Source organism: Danio rerio, chromosome 11 (genome assembly GCF_052040795.2).
Source record: "Danio rerio strain M-AB ecotype USA chromosome 11, GRCz13ab, whole genome shotgun sequence".
NCBI classification, from domain to species: domain Eukaryota; kingdom Metazoa; phylum Chordata; class Actinopteri; order Cypriniformes; family Danionidae; genus Danio; species Danio rerio.
In genome coordinates this window covers 28502829-28522015 of record NC_141031.1, presented here as the reverse complement: position 1 = coordinate 28522015, position 19187 = coordinate 28502829, and the positions used below count along the sequence as shown (strand labels likewise).

The window sequence follows — 19187 nt, the reverse complement described above, 5'->3', positions numbered from 1 at the left end:
TATATTTATATTTATATTAGGAGTGTAACGATATTAAAACCGAACCGAAATATCGCGATACACCAACCACGATACGTATCGCGAAACTCTCGTGGCATACCGCGGCACTCTCACGCCCCCTGCTGCCCATTGTTGAGGTTCACGTCACTTGTCTCTAACTAATTGAACCAATTTAAATACATCTTTATTATATTATTTGATTAAATTGTTTTAGTAATGAGAATTTGTTCTAAATATTATATTCTAAAGTTAGTATTTTAGTGCATGTTATGTCATGTGACTTGAGTAAGCATCACACTCGTTACTACTGGACGCAGGATGGCTGCTTCACATAGTACTGAGATTGCAGATCCCCCAGACACATTTAAGTCATCTGTGTGGAAACATTTTGGTTTTCCAGTTGAGTACAGGAATAGAATTCGTGTCGTAGACAAAGCGCAGGCCTGTCTGTCTCAACTGTTTCACGAAACTTACTTGTAAGGAAAAAACATTTAAAAAGTGGGGTAATTTCACAATGTGAGGGTGTAAGCAACAGAACTGCCAACAAAAGTGATTTATTGTACAAAAGTAAAACCAGAATAATGCCCAAATATACAAAAAAAGAGAAATATTTACATTAATAAAAATAATATAATAAAGTAACAAATTCAAACAAAAGTATCAAACAAAAATTAGTTAAACTCGAGCAAGGGGGTCATAGTGAAGACAAACAAAAGAAATAAATACAATAAAACAATTCTAACTCATGAATAACCCCACTTACCTCGCTAAAACTGATGAAAAGAAAAAAAAGGTCTTCAGCGCCGTGCGCCGCATTCTTCCATATACTGAATAAAATAAACAAAGATGACCTTCACCTCTTACCTGATGTCTTTAACAATACATTTTCTACGTGTTTGCAAAATGGAAATCGTATGACATTTTCCCTATCCACCTTACCCTAAGACTGAACTTGAGGAGATGCAGCTATATTGTCGGGAAGGAGCGGAGCTAAAAAATAATATACAAATCAATTGAAATAAAAATGTACAAACCTCACAAAATTTCTTAAAGTGGGCAAAAGTAATGCAAAATAATTTTACCCAAACGAAAGTTAAGCAAAAACAACGAAAATCATAATCATGTCAGAAAAATACACGAAAAACGAGATCAAAGGAAAAGGCGCTCTCTCTCCCGCTCTTCCTGAATTGCTTTTTACATTCCCGCGCTGCGTCGCCAAATGATGATAGATCGGTCTCCTGACCAATCAGCTGTCAAAAAGGCGAACCTACAGAAATGACAGGCATCAGCTGTCGTGAAGGCGGACCTACAGTACATAAATGACTGGCATAGAGGGAGCGGGAGAGAGAGACAGTGAGAGATCGAGAGGCAAACATACAGCCGGCTACAACCCTAACATTAGTTTCAGACACAACCGCAATGTATTTTACTGGTGAATATGAAAAAACACTTTACAAACACAGTATATGTATATTTTTCATCAATTTAAACGGAAACCTATCTATCTAAATGAAACCATATAATTAAAAATGAGCGTCTGTGTCTGCACAGAGATCAAGCCTCTCATCGGAGAATGTGGATATTGTGGTGTTTTTGAAGATCTTTCACTAGTCTACACTGCAGTTATTTATTTAATTTTTGTTTACTTAGTTAAGATGGCTGCACTAAAAAGAATAGTTTTTTTTCTGACTAGTCTATATTGGAGGTATTTATTTAATTCTAGTTGTTTACTCGGGTATCCTGACTGTACTAAAAATGCGATGACAAAGTTAATAAAGAAAAAGTTAAGATGTTCTTGTTATTAAGTGAATTGTCCCTTAGCATTGCTGTTAACATGACATCAACCCTAACCCCACAGCAAACAGAAACCGAACCGTGGCTCCAAAACCGTGAACCGAACCGAACCGTGCCTTTTGTGTATCGTTACACCCCTAATATATATATATATATATATATATATATATATATATATATATATATTCTCATTATTTTTTAACACATTTATGGATATGTGATGCAACAGTTCGGTCTCTTTTTTGACTTCAGACAGAAACAGCTTTATAATAGACATCACTTAGTTGTAGAGATGCTATTGGTTAAATGCTGGCAAAGTATAACACAGAAGCAGATTGAAGCGGAAGGCGCGAGTATGTTTGCGGTTTGTAGGTATTATAAAGTTGATGACAGCAACATTACCATAGCAAACTGTGAGATATGTAAACTTGAGATTGTTTTCCGGGTGTTTTAAGTTGAGGTGCTATTTGTTTTTATATGCTTTTGTTTTTTATATTTACTGTTGCACTAAAGTCCAAAAGTGAAAAATGTGTGTTTTTTATTACTTGATTGTTCAGGCTACCTCACAGAAGTGCTCTGTTTGTTATCAGACTTGTTAAAAAATAAGGGACATCATGGATCTATATATATTTTTTTTAATATAGGATCGGGTTTCGGTATTTGTACATACTCAAAATCAAATGACTCGGACTCAGACTTGAGAGCAAAAAAACCTGATCGGGACATTCCTAACAAAATTCATACTTTATTATAATTTTCTCAATGTCTTTTAATTAAGAATTAGATGTTCAAAAGGCTAAACATTTATATCAGATGAAATAAAGTTCCAGCTGATCTCAAGATCCCTAAAGAACTTTTGTACTGTAGCCCAGCATTTTATTGAACGTCATAGGAGCTTCTTGCTTTCTTCCCATCCTTAAAGGACATAAGACTTTTCAATCTGTTGCGCAAGACTTCTGGGAAAGGGTAAAGCGTTTTAGGTCCGCTTCTGAAGACCAGAGGGCTTTTCAAAATCAGCCCCAAACTTTTGACCCTGTGAAGAGATTGATTGCATTCAGTGTAATTCTCTGCACTTCCTGTATGCAGGGGGCCGGACTAACAGCCGTCCCTCGTGTCCAGGGCTCCAGTGCTCTGCCCGGTCCCTCTCTCCACCCACACACCCCCATCCCCAACCTCAAGAGTGGGGGAGCCGTTCCCAGGGACAAAAGAATGAATATGTTATGAAAAGAAAGGGAAAGGGGTGGGAGCCTGCTTGTCCGAGAGAATAGATGTATCCAGCTTGACAAGTGTTTGTCAGGGGATCAAGGGAAGTGTCATTTTCCTTCTCAGAGATATAAGATCTTACTCGTTATTCAAACTGCTCCAAAAGTGGTGGATCTCCAAGGCGAAGCTCGCAGTTCACAGAGTTCCAGAAACATTGCACTTCAGCTCCCTACTTCTCTCCCCCCAGAAATCTGGTGCACATGGTACGTTCCGTTTAAAAGAGAGCATGTCATCTCTCAATGCACTGTGTTCTCTCTGGAAGCAGCTGCTTGGAGCGCAGTTTTTCAGCGGGAACTCTGTCTCACTGCTGTTTCGCCTGTCCGCTGCGTCTCTCTCTCTCTCTCTTTCTCTCTCTATCGCACACTTGGCACTCTTTCACAGAGGACAGGTAGCGATTAGGTCTTTTTTTGCTGGGATAAGGAGGAGGGAAGTCTGACTTGGGATTTTTTTGTTCCTCTTCTCCGGCGTGTGTTGTGTATGTGTGGTCTAAACTGTGGCAGGCGAGGAGGGATAAAGGGGGACCCGTGGCTTGTTCTACCCCCTGACAGAGCCCTTGACACCATGCCCCTCTGTGTGGATTTGCTTCTCAGGGCAAAATCCTGAAAATGATGGAGGACAACAAGCAGCTGGCTCAGCGGATCGATGGGGCCATCCAGTCGGCCAGTCAGGAGGTGACCAACCTGCGCTCCGAGCTGTCCGCCACCAGCCGCAGATTGGCCGAGTTGGGGGCGTGCAACCCCATCGGCCTGGAGAACAACCAGCAAAACCACCATCACCACCACCATCACCACCACCTCCACGGTAAGACGCATGTTAAGTTTTGCTTGGTCTGTTCACTGCGTTTCAACTTAGCAAACAGTTCATTTTGGAGGGTTTGTGTGTGAGATTGAGCTTTTGTTGAGAGAAGTAAGTAAGGAGGGGAGGACGGGGGCAGCTGATCCCGTTCTTCACCGCCTCGTCCCGTTTCCCGGGCAGCCAGTGGGACGGCTTTCTAATGCAGCTGTGACATATCAGGCAGAGAGAGAGCAGAGAAATGAAGGCTGGCATCAGGTCCGGTTGTCGTCATGAGTCCTGATTCGCAGGGAATAACATGAAACACGTGGTTCAGTTCTGATACTTTAACTTACTGTGTCTTTTTGTGAATATTAAACACTTTTTAATTCTAGAATTCAGGCATCTGTTGGACAGACATTTGTTGAATGTTTTACTAAAAAAGTTATTTGAGCATCTTGATGAGCCTAGCACAGCTAAATTGGATTAACCATTGACTTGATTTTGGAGCAAAACTGGCTGTTTGTCAAACAATGGCAGAAGGGGCAGTGTTTAAACACTCATTATTATTGCAATTTTGTTTGGTGGCGTGAAAAATTCACTTTCAAACTGACAATTCTCCCATGTTATGATTTCACTAAAAATGAAACTCTGTCATCATTTGCTCAACTTCATATTATTCCAGACCTGTATTTCTTCCTCTGAAAAGTACAAAGAACAGAAAATTTTGGCTTACATTTCTCAGAATATCCTTATGCATGGATCATGAAAAGCAACATCTGGATTGGTAAATAATGATGAATTTTTTATGTTAAGATGAATTATCCCTTTTAGATGAGATGTCAATCTCAGCATTGTCAATTCTAGTGCTTGGTGATATCACATGACCCTTAAAAATACAGCAACATTATAGTTTCTAAGGTTCTAAGTTAAGGGTTTCTATGGCATTTGATAGATTAGTTTTCCAAAAGTTTTCCACATCATGTTTATGGTTGGCTATTTGTTTATTTATCATTCATCCATTAAATTTTTTTTCAGCTTAGTCCCTTTATTAATCAGGGGTAGCCTTCATGCTGTGTTGCGACAGCGCTACCCACTGCACCATGCCACCCTTATTTATTTATTTATTTATTTATTTAATTATTTGTTTGTTTGTTTGTTTGTTTGTTTCTTATGTTAAGGGTCCATTTCTTTGATTTATGAAAGTAAAGTAAACAAATTGTGTATTAATATATTTTAGTTTTATATTCCTGTTAGGGCTGTGCGATTTGGAGAAAGTATTTAATTGCGATTTATTTATTTTTTTATGATATTGTCTACATATCATATTGTTTATTGTATAATCTCTAAAAGATATTGCGATTCCAATTTATTTGCGATATATTTTTGTAGTCAAGCTGCAGCTGAGTCATCTATATAATCTCTAGCTTCTTACTGCTAAAATGTAGTGAGTGTTAGTTAAAAAATAACTGAAAAGATACTAACTTAGTTTAACATTTATTCAAAATTAGTTTTTTAATATTCAGAAATGACATTTTTCTCTAGAGCAAACAGTAAACATACAAATAACCTGGTTTTGTTCGGTGTCTGTGACTTAGAAACAGAAATATTCCCATATTACCAATCTCTTATTTTTTGTATTAATTAATCTGTTAAAGCTAATGTCATCATTCCGCACTCATCACTCATACTCTCTTTCCTGTCTGTTTTATTGTGGATGTTCCACATAGTTCGATTGTGCAATTCTGATTGGGCAGAACAAAATTGTGCTCACTTAATTGTCTACCACACACAATTGACTATCACACACAGATGGCAGTCACGCTTTTGCTCTGGGTTGAGGAAATTAAATAATACATATATATATATCATATCCCAGCCTTCTGTGATTAGCTAAATGCAACATTTCAAATCTTGATTGCGATTCAATTTCGATTACTCACACAGCCATAATTCCTATTATGGTAAAGCTGCCATTACTCCAGTCTTCCATACCCAGGCCCCTCAGGAATAATTATATTTAAAGTGTTTTCAAACTTGTGCTTATTTTCACTTTTAAACAATTAAATGCTTCTTTGCAGAATAAAGTAGTATTTCTTTTTCAAAAATTGTAATGACTCCATTTCTACATTTCTGAACGCTAGTGTATATTTCATTAGAAAACATATGTTAATGGTAAAAAACAGTAATAAGAGTTGCTCTAACACATTGAACCTATTGTAAAGTCCAGCCAAAACTACTCTGAAAGTTCATTTATCATTGTGTGTTGTGACTCATCTATTTTTTGCTTGTCATCTCAACTTTCACTCCATGTTCTCTGAAACGGAAGTTAGGTGTGGTGAGATCCGTCCGCTTCTGTTGTGGAGATCTCATGGCCCGAGGCAGTTTTTAATTCAGGCTAGAGGTCACGTTAAGCGGCTCGAGCTGTGTGCGGGTGTTTGGGATGAGGACTGAAGTATTGATATTGTGTCAGGTTGATGATGTTATAGGGGTTACAGCATGCAGTGCAACCCAGCAGTGGACGGCGCTCCCCCCGGTGGTCTTTCGTATAGAGCGAGAGTGATAGAGAGTGTGTTTGAACAGGTGTCATTAGCAGGGCCTGTCGAAATGAATGAGATTGTATGGAGAGCATGGCTCTCCCTCTCTTTCTTTTTTCACATGGGTTTAAGGCATCTCACTGCAGTGAATCCACATTCCTCCTCTCTGGCGCACTGATGTAATGCTCTCTCTCTCTCTCTCTTTCTCTTTCTCTCTCTCTCTCTCTCTCTCTCTCTCAGTCAGTCAGGTGGGAAAGACAAGAGAGAGGTTTTATAAAAACTACAGTGACTGCTGTGGAAAATATATAAAGTTGTAGAAATGTAGTTTCGACTTGTTTATGCATTGTAATAGTGAATAATAATCATAACATTACATATTACACTGGATTTCTGTAGAGTTGAAAGTCTCATTTTTGAAGTCATAATACTAAATATTTCATCCAATGAAAAAGATGAATGTCTTGCGCAGTAATTCTGTCTTAAATCCATTCATTCATTTTCTTTCGGCTTAGTTCCTTTATTAATCAATGATGGCTACAGCAGAATGAACCAGCAACTTATCCAGCATATGTTTAACACAGCGGATGCCCTTCCAGCTGCAACCCAGTACTGGGAAACACCCATACACTCTCCCATTCACATACATACACTACTACAGCCAGTTTAGCTTATTCAATTCACCTATAGCGCATGTCTTGGGACTGTGAGGTAAACCAGAGCACCTAGAGAAAAACCTCTGCAAACTCCACACAGAAATGCCAACTGGCCCAGCTGGGACTCGATCCAGTGACCTTCTTGATGTAAGACGACAGTGCTAACCACTGGGCCACCGTGTCCCCTTCTGTCTTATATTTACAGTACAAATAACTCAATAAGGCACAGTTCAACCAAAAATGAATATTCTGTCATTGTTTATACATCCTTCACTTGCCACAAACCTGTTTGAGTGTCTTCCCTCTGTTAAACTCAAAAGAAGATATTTTGATAAATGTTGGAAATCAGTACACATTGAGTTTTATTAGATTTTTTCTATGATGGATGTCAATGGCTATCTGTTTATAACATTCTTCATGGTATCTTCATTTGTGTTCAACTGAAAGAAGAAGCTCATAAAGGTTTGGAACTACCTGAAGGTGAATAAAATGTGGGTAAACTTTACATTTTGGGTGAACTATCACTTTAAGTCAGTATACAGGAATGTGAAACATTTATGCATATTAATCATGGGTTTATTATCATACTGAAAGTGTTTTTTGGTGTGTGTGTGTGTGTGTGTGTTTGTGCCAGCAGACTGATTTTTTAGATATTATCTTTCAGTCAGATGACAGTTTACATGCGAAAGTCTGAGATATCTATGTTCTATAAATATTATTGGCAGCAAAAAATAAGTAAAGTGAAAAAGTAGTGATTCAAGTTGACATAATGAATGTTTTTTGGTTAAACTATGAGTAGTGTAGCAAAACCATGGTTACTTTGTGATTATCATAGTATAACTACAGTAGGATAATATATATATATATATATATATATATATATATATATATATATATATATATATATATACACACACACACACACACACACACACACACACACACACACACACACACACATACACACACACGCACAGTTAAAGTCAGAATTATTAGCCCCCTTTGAAGTTTTTTCTTCTTTTTTAAATATTTCCCAAATGATGTTTAACAGAGCAAGGGAATTTTTACAGTATGTCTGATAATATTTATTCTTCTGGAGAAAGTCTTATTTGTTTTGTTTTGGCTAGAATAAAAGCAGTTTTTAATTTTTTAAACATCATTTTAGGGACAAAATTATTAGCCTCTTTAAGCTAAATTTTTTATCGATAATCTACAGAACAAACCACTGTTATACAATAAATTGCCTAATTACCCTAACCTGCATAGTTAACATAATTAACTTAGTTAAGACTTTATATTGTCACTTTAAGCTGTATAGAAGTATCTTGAAAAATATCTAGTAAAATATTATTTACTGTCATCATGGCAAAAATAAAATAAATCAGTTATTAGAAATGAGTTATTAAAACTCTTATGTTAAGAAATGTGTTGAAAAAAATCTTTTCTCCGTTAAACAGAAATTGGGGAAAAAATAAACAAGCGGTCTAACAATTCAGGGGGGCTAATAATTCTGACTTCAACTATATATAGCCCACTGATGTAATGCTTTCTGTCTCTTTCTCTCTCAGCCAGTCAGGTGACTTAGCATGGGAGAGTCGGAGGCTGAGCAGGCAGAATGTAATCAGATACACATTCCTCTGTCCTGCAGTATGTGGGAGTTTCTCTCATAGTTTAAATAACACAAAGCCCCCCTTCCCATTTACAAAAAAACAGCATTCCTCTAATCAGGACTTCGGGTTCAGTTGTGTTCCATTCATATCCTTCCGCTAATATCAAGCCAAGGGCTGAGGGCCACAAAAAGTCCTGTTTGTTGTAGGTGCCGGATTTGGACTGAGTTCAGTTTCATTTTTTTTTTTTTTTTATTGTTGTTTGTTTCAAAGAAGTGCTTTTCCACCATCCTGACCTTTTACGAGCCACACAACCGTTTATTGCCGCTAATAACTTTTTCACTTTGCTACAAGCACAGAAAATGTTTACCCCGTGTTGCAGGCGGGAGCGTTCTGAATATAAACTTGAGAGCAGGCCGAGGTTTAATGGGCTATGACAGCCTAATGGAGAGAAGTGGCATCCAGTTGTGCACTGGCTCTCCTCCATCTTCGGATGGCAAGTGAAGTTTATGTGATGACAGGATCTAAAAGAGAAAATATGTAATGTTATTATATTAGGATAATAGATTGATTTCATTTTGTGCTTCCAGAAGTTTTGAGAACTGCTTGTTCTTCAATAAAAACTTAAACAGTTTATTTGATTTGTTTAGCATTTGAATGAATAATGTGAGTAATAATGCATATTACATGAATCAGAGGTGGAGATATTTAATTAAAGTTTGTAGAATTAAATGTTTTATCCACAAATATTTAACAAACCAGTTTGTGCTTTGGCGCTGAAGCATAGCATAGCATAGTATAGGATAGTTGATAACTGACCAACAAAAAATTATATTAAGATTACAAATTTTACATTAAATGATACAAAACACAATTCGTTTCAAAAAAATATTGTTTTCCAAAAAAAATATCCAATTTATTTTTTTGTTTGTGCTCGTCCACTACTCAGCTGTGCGGGTGGATAATTTGTTTTGAAAAGTATTTAATTAATGCTTCACTGTAATTGTTGTATCACAAACCTCTGTCATATATTTGGTATTTTTTAATATGTATTTTTTTGTCGTGAGCATCTGATTTATTTTTTATTTTTTTGGTGCTGATGTGCTTTCAATTTTTCTGTGTCACTCATGTTTTGTCAGTTCAGTCAGTTCATGCTAGGAAATGTTTAATAAGCAATCCATGCAGGAAAATATACATTTAGATTTAAAAGAAAATATTGTAATAATGTCGTTTTAAAATCGTATTAATGTCATAATGAATACCCTTAAATAATGTGGCCCTTAAATAATGTAATCTAGCTGTCATAAAGCATCCGTGTTTATTGAGGTTGACATAAGATAAAAAAACATTGGAATTTACGTAAGATATATCCTTTTAGCAACTGCTTTGGGAAATAATGCTTGTTGTAGACATCACAGGATAACTGATCGTGAAGGAACATGTAGTCTGGCACATTTGTGAACCACGACAAATCAAGAGTTTATCAAGACAAAATCACATAATCTGGCATAGTGACTTTCGTCACAGCAATAAAAACCACATGTGATCTGACTGGGCTTTATTCTTTTACTTGAAAGTTAATTATGATGTTTTAATATAGTAAATCTGGCAGATCAGTTACTATTTGTATTAGTAGTTTTAGTACTAATGCTATGGTTGAACTATGGTAAGTCTAGCAAAACCATTTCCATAAAGGAATGCAAAGAAGTTGGCATCTTTTTTTCTGAGAAATCAAATCAAAATAAGTGAATACATGAGTTTCCACTTCATGTTGATACATTTCTTAAAACAGGGCACCTCATGTCTTGATTTTAGAAACTTTTGACTTCTGCACATGAAACTGAGGCAAACATATTGAAAAATACCAGCATGTTATGCAGTGTGATCAGAAGATACTGGAAAATGTCAAATTGCAGTGTAAAATGTTACATACAATTAAGGTTAAATGTTATGATGATCCATAGTAAATTGCTTAATTCAGTTCATTTATATTTACATTTAGAAAACATATTGACATATTGTATTTTTAATGTTGTTCTTTAGAAACACTGATAATGTGGTGTATATATATTTAATATTTTGTACACAGTAATATATTGTTTTATTTTTATTATTATTGAAATCATTTTAAAACCACTGTTATTGATTATGCCCTCCCTAGCCGGAATGATATCTTTGAAAGTCTGGTGTCTCAGGTCTATAGGGATTTTGTTCCTTGTTTTTATCATCCAATTATATTGTTTGTGAAACTAAAAGCTCGCTTCTCAGAAAGAAGCACAATTTAGATATAATTAGTCGAAATGGTCCAATACACGCTATGCGGCAAAGTTTGTACGAGTGATCATAATAATTATATACTTTTTTCTCTACTTCAGCAAGCACCACTAACAAGGCAAAAATCAATACAGTGTCTTTTTGAGTAGAGACGATGTGATTTGACTTATCAGGTTTAGACTGAAGTTCATATTTGTGTGCAGTCTAATTATCTGATAAACTTGAACAGATAAGAGCATCACGCTTAGTAATATATGAAAATCTAAATATATAATCATCCATAAAATCACTGGATTAATGGTTTCCTTTGATGCAGCACTTATTTTTATTTTATTTATCTATTTCACAAACAATTATATTTTTATAATGTGATTTAAAAAAAATTTAACTAAAGTCTTGAGTCAAAAACATTCACTCCATGATGAAGGCTATAATAATGCAATTAGAATGGTCTTTAAATTTAAGTTTTAAAGCATAAAATATCCTCATTAAATTTTTTACTTTTTTGTTTTATTTTAGAAATGATATCACACAAGCAAGCAAGCCTTATATATTTTCCTAAGTATCAGTGACAAATACTTTTAATAATACTTTTTATTGATTTTCATTATAACACAATATATACAACCACATAACAAGTGTGACACACTGTACAACTCTATACAATACTAACACAGATAATACACAACCTGATGCATAACTTCATTACAAAACTATTAAACCCCATTACAAAACTAGAAATAAACAAGTAAAAAATAATATGAATTAAAAATGATAGTCAAAGAAATATTTGGGGGGGATCACATGCTAGCAGTTATAATATAGTAGCCCATAAAGATTCAATATAAGATAAGAAACGCTACCATACTCTGTAGAACTTTTGTGTAGTAACAGGATGATGTTCTAACCCAGCAGGCACAAGACGTCAAGCATTGCGTTTTACTTGAAAACAAAAATTAGGTTGACGTCAGAACCCAATGGCAATCTGACGTCAATAGCTATGTTTCCATCCAAAGATGCAAATTAAATGTATGAGCAAAACCTGAATATCGCATAAAAGACAGATGATAAAGCAGCATTTCCAAACAGTCACAGAGAACAAAATTGTCACTTCCTGATTATGTGGCACTTAATATCAAAAGTAAAAGCGGACTTTGCTGCAGTTGGAGAAACTGTGTCAATTTTTTCTTTATTAAATAAATTACTTGCGTCACTGAAGACAGTATGACGACAATCAGTGAAAGGATGGTGGTGTTTGAAGGCGTCAGACATGGAGCACAGACTCTCTTTACAGTTCTGGAGGTCATTAATAATATAATAAAGTTTCAAGCGTTTTAGAATGACCAAAACCACATTTCAGATGTTTTACAATCTGCTGAGCCTGCTAGTTTGTCTAATCACATGCATTTTAATCGTCACATGATCTTTATAACAAAATCACATGACTTTTTTTAATGGCGTACTGGAATTTGTTTGGTAAAAGTGTTTTAATCATAGTTTATGCGCATCGTTTCTAATTGAATAAAAAGTTTATCCTGCTCAGTTATCCACATATGTTTTTTTGTGCATTTTCAAAACTTATGCACATCTTGGTGTTTCCATCAACCGATTTTTAGTGTGCATATACAAAATGCACTTTAAAATAGGTAGATGGAAATGTAGCTACTGTCCAACCTAAAATCAACCAAATATCAACGTAATGATGTTATAGCTTGGCGTTGTGTGGACGTTACCACAATGACATCTATTAGATGTTAAATTTTGATTGCCATACCTGACAAATAAATGTCAGAATTTGACATCAGTATGATGTTGGTTTAAGATGTTGGCACAATGTTGGTTTTGGTCACTTTCCAACACAACCTAAAATCAACCAAGTATCAACGTCATTTGATGTCGTTACTGGACATCAAAGTAATGTCGTCCTTAGACACTGGCTAGACATTGAATTTTGGTTACCTGACGTCACGACCCAAATCTAACCTAATATTATTGTCTTATGAAATTGTGTGCCTGCATGGTAAGAATCAGATTGACCATATGCAGGTCACAATATTGACACTGTATTTTTTTTTCTGTTTCAGACAAAGCCAGAGGAGAACTATGAGCAACACTGCAGTGTTTAGATTCTGAATTAATTTCAAAAACTTTATAGTTAAAAGTTTACAGTTATCATCCCTGGTGTGAACAGCTCTTTAGACCACGTACTTCAGCCAAGAGCTGTTCTCAAGTTGAGTGCTTTCAACTTTTCTGCACTGCCTTTGCATATTATACATATTCTCTCCTTATTCAAGGGCAGACACGTCATTCATATCAGATGTTGCATAATTCAGGACCATATGGATGCTGTCTTTGCTTTGTCATCAATTTGCTTGTTCCAACAGTTTATTGGACGTAGTATGTTAAACTTTTAGTTTGTAAATGAATGGACTGTATTACCATAATCAGATACGCATCTGGTCTCGAGAGGGAAAAATAAATCCACACACAATATATGAATTTGCTGATCTTTTAAAACCAAAACTGTTGGCTAAAAATCAATATAGTCGAAGAATAATGCATTATTCACATTTCCAGGATGGTTGGTGATCAGGTGTCAAATCTGCATGAAAAAGCGCAGCGCCATACTACAAAGTTCTGGATCTTGCTTGGTGAGATAAAACAGATTACAATTCACCTCTAAACCCAAGCAATCAGATGCGAAAAAGAGTGAGAATAAAAAAGTAGGCCTAGAAGAGCTCTTTCGTGCACATATCATGCAGAGAGAGAAAGAAAGGGAGCGATGGAAGCCAGTCTCTGCATCCCTAGAGATGAACACTTACATGACAAATGAGAAAAAGTCTATTGCGATGACATCTGCACACTCTTGACTAGCCGATGGAAATTTTGAGATAGTAAATTGGCCAAGACACCATTCGGATTAAGTAATGCTTGAGAGGTGCAATCTCAATGTCATATCATGCCAAATCGAGCAGAATCACACTTGGCGTTTGAGAAGGAATGTGAGGGAAGCTAGTGATGGGATGTGAAAATATCATAAAATTGGTCCATTACGCTCAATTCTTGCTAAACAGGTACTGTAGGTGTCATTTTAAAGGCCCTTATATTCTTGGTTATGTTCTTTATTGTTTCTCATTTAGGTCTAAAAAGAAACTTAAGTCAAGTCAAGTCAAGTTTGGGGGGGGGGGGGTATAGGGAGCAGAATTGTCTCTTAAGTTCGGTTCAGCTAAATGTAAAGTTAAAGTTATCATTATTATTATTATTACTGTATTAATACCTGTGGATGTTTACAATTTGGCACACAATTCAAGTAAAATCATCTCAGGATTATAAAAATAGCTTTTTATTCTGTTGATTGCTGTTAATCCTTTTACATGTAGGTTTTAAAAAACTCTTGCTGACCTCTCAGGATGAGTTCTTAGATGTGACTTTTATTTAGGACACATCAATTTAAAAAGCCTACGGCAATGAGTCTATTTATCAAGTGGCATACAGTACTAAGGTGCCTAGTGATTTGTACTGTATTGTTTTCCCCCATCTTTTCTGCAAATACTAATTACATTGTGAAATATCTGACTTTCTAATTGTCAAATATGTGTAAGAACATATATTTGGTTGTATAAACAGGTTAATACTGATCATTTCATTTGATTTATGATGGGTGATAAGCACCAACCAAGACTGATCACATCGTTTAGATAGTATTCATCAAAAATATGTTTACTCATTGCCAATCACTTAGAATACATTGCTAATCACTTAAAAAATGCAGTAGTTAACATTTCAACTGGATCATCACCTTTCATCAAAGTCATCTTAAAACTGTTGAAAAACGTCCATTCTTGTCCTAGGACAATTTTGTGAAACCATTTCGATCTACTTTAAATGTTGATTACTGTATAATAAGCATTCAATGTAATCTGGCTTTTCACCAGTGTGACGCAAACATTCGTAGTTTGTACAATATATTGATATATAATTTTGTAAACAGTATGCTATGAGGCAATGCCATTGGTATTAATATACAATAGTTTGATATGAGCACATCTGAAAAATAGCAGACTGATTGAGCTGCTGTGGGCAAAGCATATAATCCAGTTTTCCTATGCATGAGTCATGCTTCTTTATTAAGGTCTTTAAAAAACCTTGTAAGATAAAGCCAAGATGTATAGTTTGAAGAGCTCTGCCACATCAACAGATGCTTGACAGAAAGAGTAAATGTGCTGTTGACAGAAAGGATACTTTCACTGTTTAATGTGTATGAGATGTGAGTAATGTTTACAGATATTGTAAATGTTTACAAACGTACATTTTGCTTTCTGGGATTCAGGAGTGTTCTGCATGTGAATTTTAGCTAAACGCACAGTTGAAGTCAAAACGTTTAGCCCTACTGTAATTTTTTTAATTACATTTTTTATTTTTCAAATATTTACAAGTTAATGTTCAACAGAACAAGGACATTTTCACAGTATTTCTTATGATATTTTTTCTTCTGAAGAAATTCTTCAAAAGGGTCTATAGTGTGCGAGTGTTGCTGTTGATATTGTTAATATTGGATTATTTAATAATATTGTGATTTTCAAGATTGGTGAATTCTTACAGCTTTGGAGAACTTGAAACAGCGACCACTAGTCTCTCCTTCATCTTTTTCATTTGATTGACTTAATCGACGATACATGCTTTTTTCCGCTTAGAGTTGACTTTCAACCGATTTGCTTAGTTTTTAATAGTTCTCGGATCTCTTTACCTGCTTGCATAGGTTTTTGGAATAATATATTTGATGACATAGATCGGGCACAGTTTTGGCTTTTTTGAAAAATATATTTTAATCTAATAAAGCTGTCGAAGTCTCAATCAAAATCATTCATAATTGTTATCCAATAAATACCAAAGTAGCTAAATTTAATAACATTATTTCCCCTAAATGCTCTTTTTGTAGTCGATATGACAAAACACTAAATCATTTATTTTGGGAGTGTAATCATTGTAAAGTGTTTTGGGTTGACTTTTCCAATTTCATAAAATAATTATTTGATTACTCTCTGATTGTAGATCCTTCTCATTTCTAAATTTATTATAAATTTCTTGCTTTGTTTTGGCTAAATTTTACATCCATAAATGTACATTTTCAAAGAAACACTCTGACTTTTTTTATTTAAAAAAGGACTTTGATTCATGTTTGAAGTCCTTAAATAACTCTAACAATTATATTGCATGTAAAACTTTTTCTTGGTGTAAATCATTTAAATTTCCTAATATTGGATTTATGTAACCCTGTCTCTTTGTTCATACTGTATCTTTGCAAACGTTCTTTCTTGCATAATTCAAAAATAGAAATTACACACACAAAAAAAACAACTTTTTTTCAACTGTGAGCGCGCAAGGCAAAAACATGAAGAGCAGTACACTCTCAGAAAAAAAGGTACAAAATTGTACCTTTTAGGGTACAAATGGCCCGTCACTGGGGTGGTACCCTTAAGGGTACAAATTTGTACCTCATTTTTGAAGGTACAAAATTGTACCTTCTACATTTGTACCCTTTAAGGGACAATTTTGTACCCTAGACACTGAAGGTACAAAAATGTACCTTTTTTTATTATATAGTATTTTCAGGGTACTGACCCAGGCATTTTGATCCTTTGGTGACTGCATGCACAAATAAATAAATAAAATATTTTGGTTCACAGATGTCCATTTTTATTTATTAATGTAGAAATATTTCATTACATTTCACAACTGAATGTGTTGAGAAATAAAATTACACAGCAAGTATAAAGCAGACATGTAAAACAGTAAAAAGAACAATTTAGATAACAAATAAAAACTAAATAATCTACACTTAATACAAATACCACAAGAATACTGTTTAAGATTTATAAACACATTACACAGGCTACATCAAGTACTGCACTTTATAAAGTCCAAAGTGTTTGTCTTTAGTCAGAATACTCGGTCATAATAAATGATTTGTCATCAACATTTTCTCTGAATTTCAGAATGAAGGCAAACTTTCTCTATAAATTGCTTCAACAGTGCAGAAAACCGAATACATCAGTAGCCTCTTCCTTAACATCAGTAGATTACTCCTCATCATCCTCAAGTGGAGTTGTAATTTGTTGTAACACAATATGTGTTTATGCTTTTGATAAACATGACATGTAAAGCACTCATATCTGGTTCTTTGATAGTCATTAGGACCACAAGTTATTTAAAAATTTGCTTTATGCATGAATGATAGCAGTGTGCTGGATTAACTTGATGATTGTGATTATCCCCAGAGCATGTAGAGAAACAAAAAACAAGGTTGATCACTCTGGTAACTGGAGTAGATCGAGGCTTGTCACCGTCCACCGTTCATTCAAAACATTCCACTGCAGAAACATCAAGGTGTTCTTCTAATAAGATGGATATGTCAAAAATGTATATTCGTCCACATCATTAGCCCGGCCAATCGCAATCCCATCAACTGAAAACTGCCGTGACTCGTCTTGTTAACACAGTTGTCCAGTCGGTGGCCTCCTCCTGTACTTGAACTGTTGGATGTGGTGAAGATGATTCACTGTAAATGACAAAGCAATAATTACATTAATATCAGTCACTCTATCACTGATGAAGAGAAAATCAACATGTATAGAAAGTGAAATCATTAATATTCACTGATTTAAAAAAAAAAAAGTATCACAGATTAAAAGACTAATATAAATTTCATTCATTCATTCAATTTCTTTTCGGCTTAGTCCCTTTATTAATCTGGGGTTGCCACAGTGGAATGAACCACCAACTTATCCAGCATGTTTTATGCAGCAGATGCCCTTCTAGCTGCAACCCAGTATTACGACACATCCAGACACACTTATTCACCACACATTTATACACTACAGACAAATAAGCTTACCAAATTCAGCTATAGCGCATGTCTTTATACTTGTGGGGAAACCGGAGCACTTGGAGGAAACCCTCACGAACACTGGAAGAATATGCAAACTCCTCACACAAATGCCAACTGACCCAGCCGAGGCTCGAACCAGCGACCTTCTTGCTGTAAGGTGACAGCACTACCCACTGCGTCATCCTAATATAAAGAATATCAAGCATTATAAAATGCATTTATTACAGCATATACTAAACAAAAAACAACATACGCACCCGAGCACAACGAAATGTTGAAGTGTCTCGCTTAACAAGGCTGGCAACATGAGAAGTGCTGCTGTAAAATCAATTCCTGGAACATGAGATGTGGCATACAAACAAATATGAAGGAATCCATCCAAAGCTAGAATTTAATAATATTAATCAAGTGGAGAAAGTTTAGAAAGAGTACCTTAGTGTCAGGTCCATAGCATTCTTCAGTTGATCTCTCATCTTTCGATGAAAACCTAGAAAATAATTTTAAACATGTGGGTGTACATTTATTGTTGTTTGTAAGTAAAAACCTACAAATTTAAAACAGTATGTAAGCCATTAAAACCATGGTATATAGATAATGAGACATACTTACATCTTGTAACTGAGCCATGCTTTCATATGACATGCCTTCATTGGTCTGATGCTGTTAGGCTGCATTCTGTTGTTCAATCTTGTCCTGAAAGACAATTGGAAACTTCAAAAACTTCTGAAAAGCAATAAGATAAAGCAATAACTATTTATTTATTTTGAGATGTTAATAAAATAGGTAAAATAGCTCAAGGTACCAGTTTCAGAACAGATGAGACAAATTATTACACTAAAGAACAAAGTATAACTTAAAACGTCGATTTATACAACGTGGTATGTTAATAATTCTACATTAACATAAGTATAACGTTAAACGATAGTAAAGCACCAACAATTCTGGATATGAGAGTTTGTGGACACTCCTCAACATTAATGTAACTTAGACACTGAAACGAAGATATGTAACGTTAGCATACACACGACGTTTGTAACATGTTTGTAACTTATATAACCGTCTAAAATTACATTTCAGCGGTCAACCGTGGCTAGAAAATTGCCTCAAAATATAAAACATTATCGATAATTACAAATTTCCAGTATTAATAACAAAAGGTTTTATATCAAGGTATATGAAGACTTTAGTCGCGCGAGCTCCGGGCCACACCGCACATTACTCACGGCCTGATTCCGGTGCACGGATACGGCAGCGTCGGCTCGCTTCTGCCGCCGCAACTGACCCGAGTGTATTTTGTTAATTGGGTTGCGATTATATTCCGCCGTGGCAACACTTATTAATAAAGCAGTAACGTAACGTAAGATATAAGGCGCGAATACATAACGTAGGCGATAAAGGG

The 19187-nt window shown here is 35.3% G+C and overlaps 1 protein-coding gene and 1 long non-coding RNA gene across 2 annotated transcripts in view; one reads left to right on the top strand and one right to left on the bottom strand.

Moving 5' to 3' along the window:
* Positions 1-3322: 3322 nt before the first annotated feature.
* The window catches only part of kaznb (kazrin, periplakin interacting protein b), a 162564-nt gene continuing 146699 nt past the window's right edge, over positions 3323-19187 (top strand). The window contains 1 exon segment of the mRNA NM_001080082.2: positions 3323-3858. Within this exon segment, the coding sequence (NP_001073551.2) occupies positions 3663-3858 (196 nt within the window). The 5' untranslated portion in view covers positions 3323-3662.
* Positions 16574-19187, bottom strand: part of LOC147841806 (uncharacterized) — a 31288-nt gene continuing 28674 nt past the window's right edge. Inside the window, exons 4-8 of the long non-coding RNA XR_015502649.1 lie at positions 18398-18481; positions 18221-18275; positions 18046-18121; positions 17795-17971; positions 16574-17458 (exon numbers count right to left, since the gene is read on the bottom strand). This is a non-coding gene — a long non-coding RNA (uncharacterized LOC147841806). The remainder of the gene's footprint in view (positions 17459-17794; positions 17972-18045; positions 18122-18220; positions 18276-18397; positions 18482-19187) is intronic.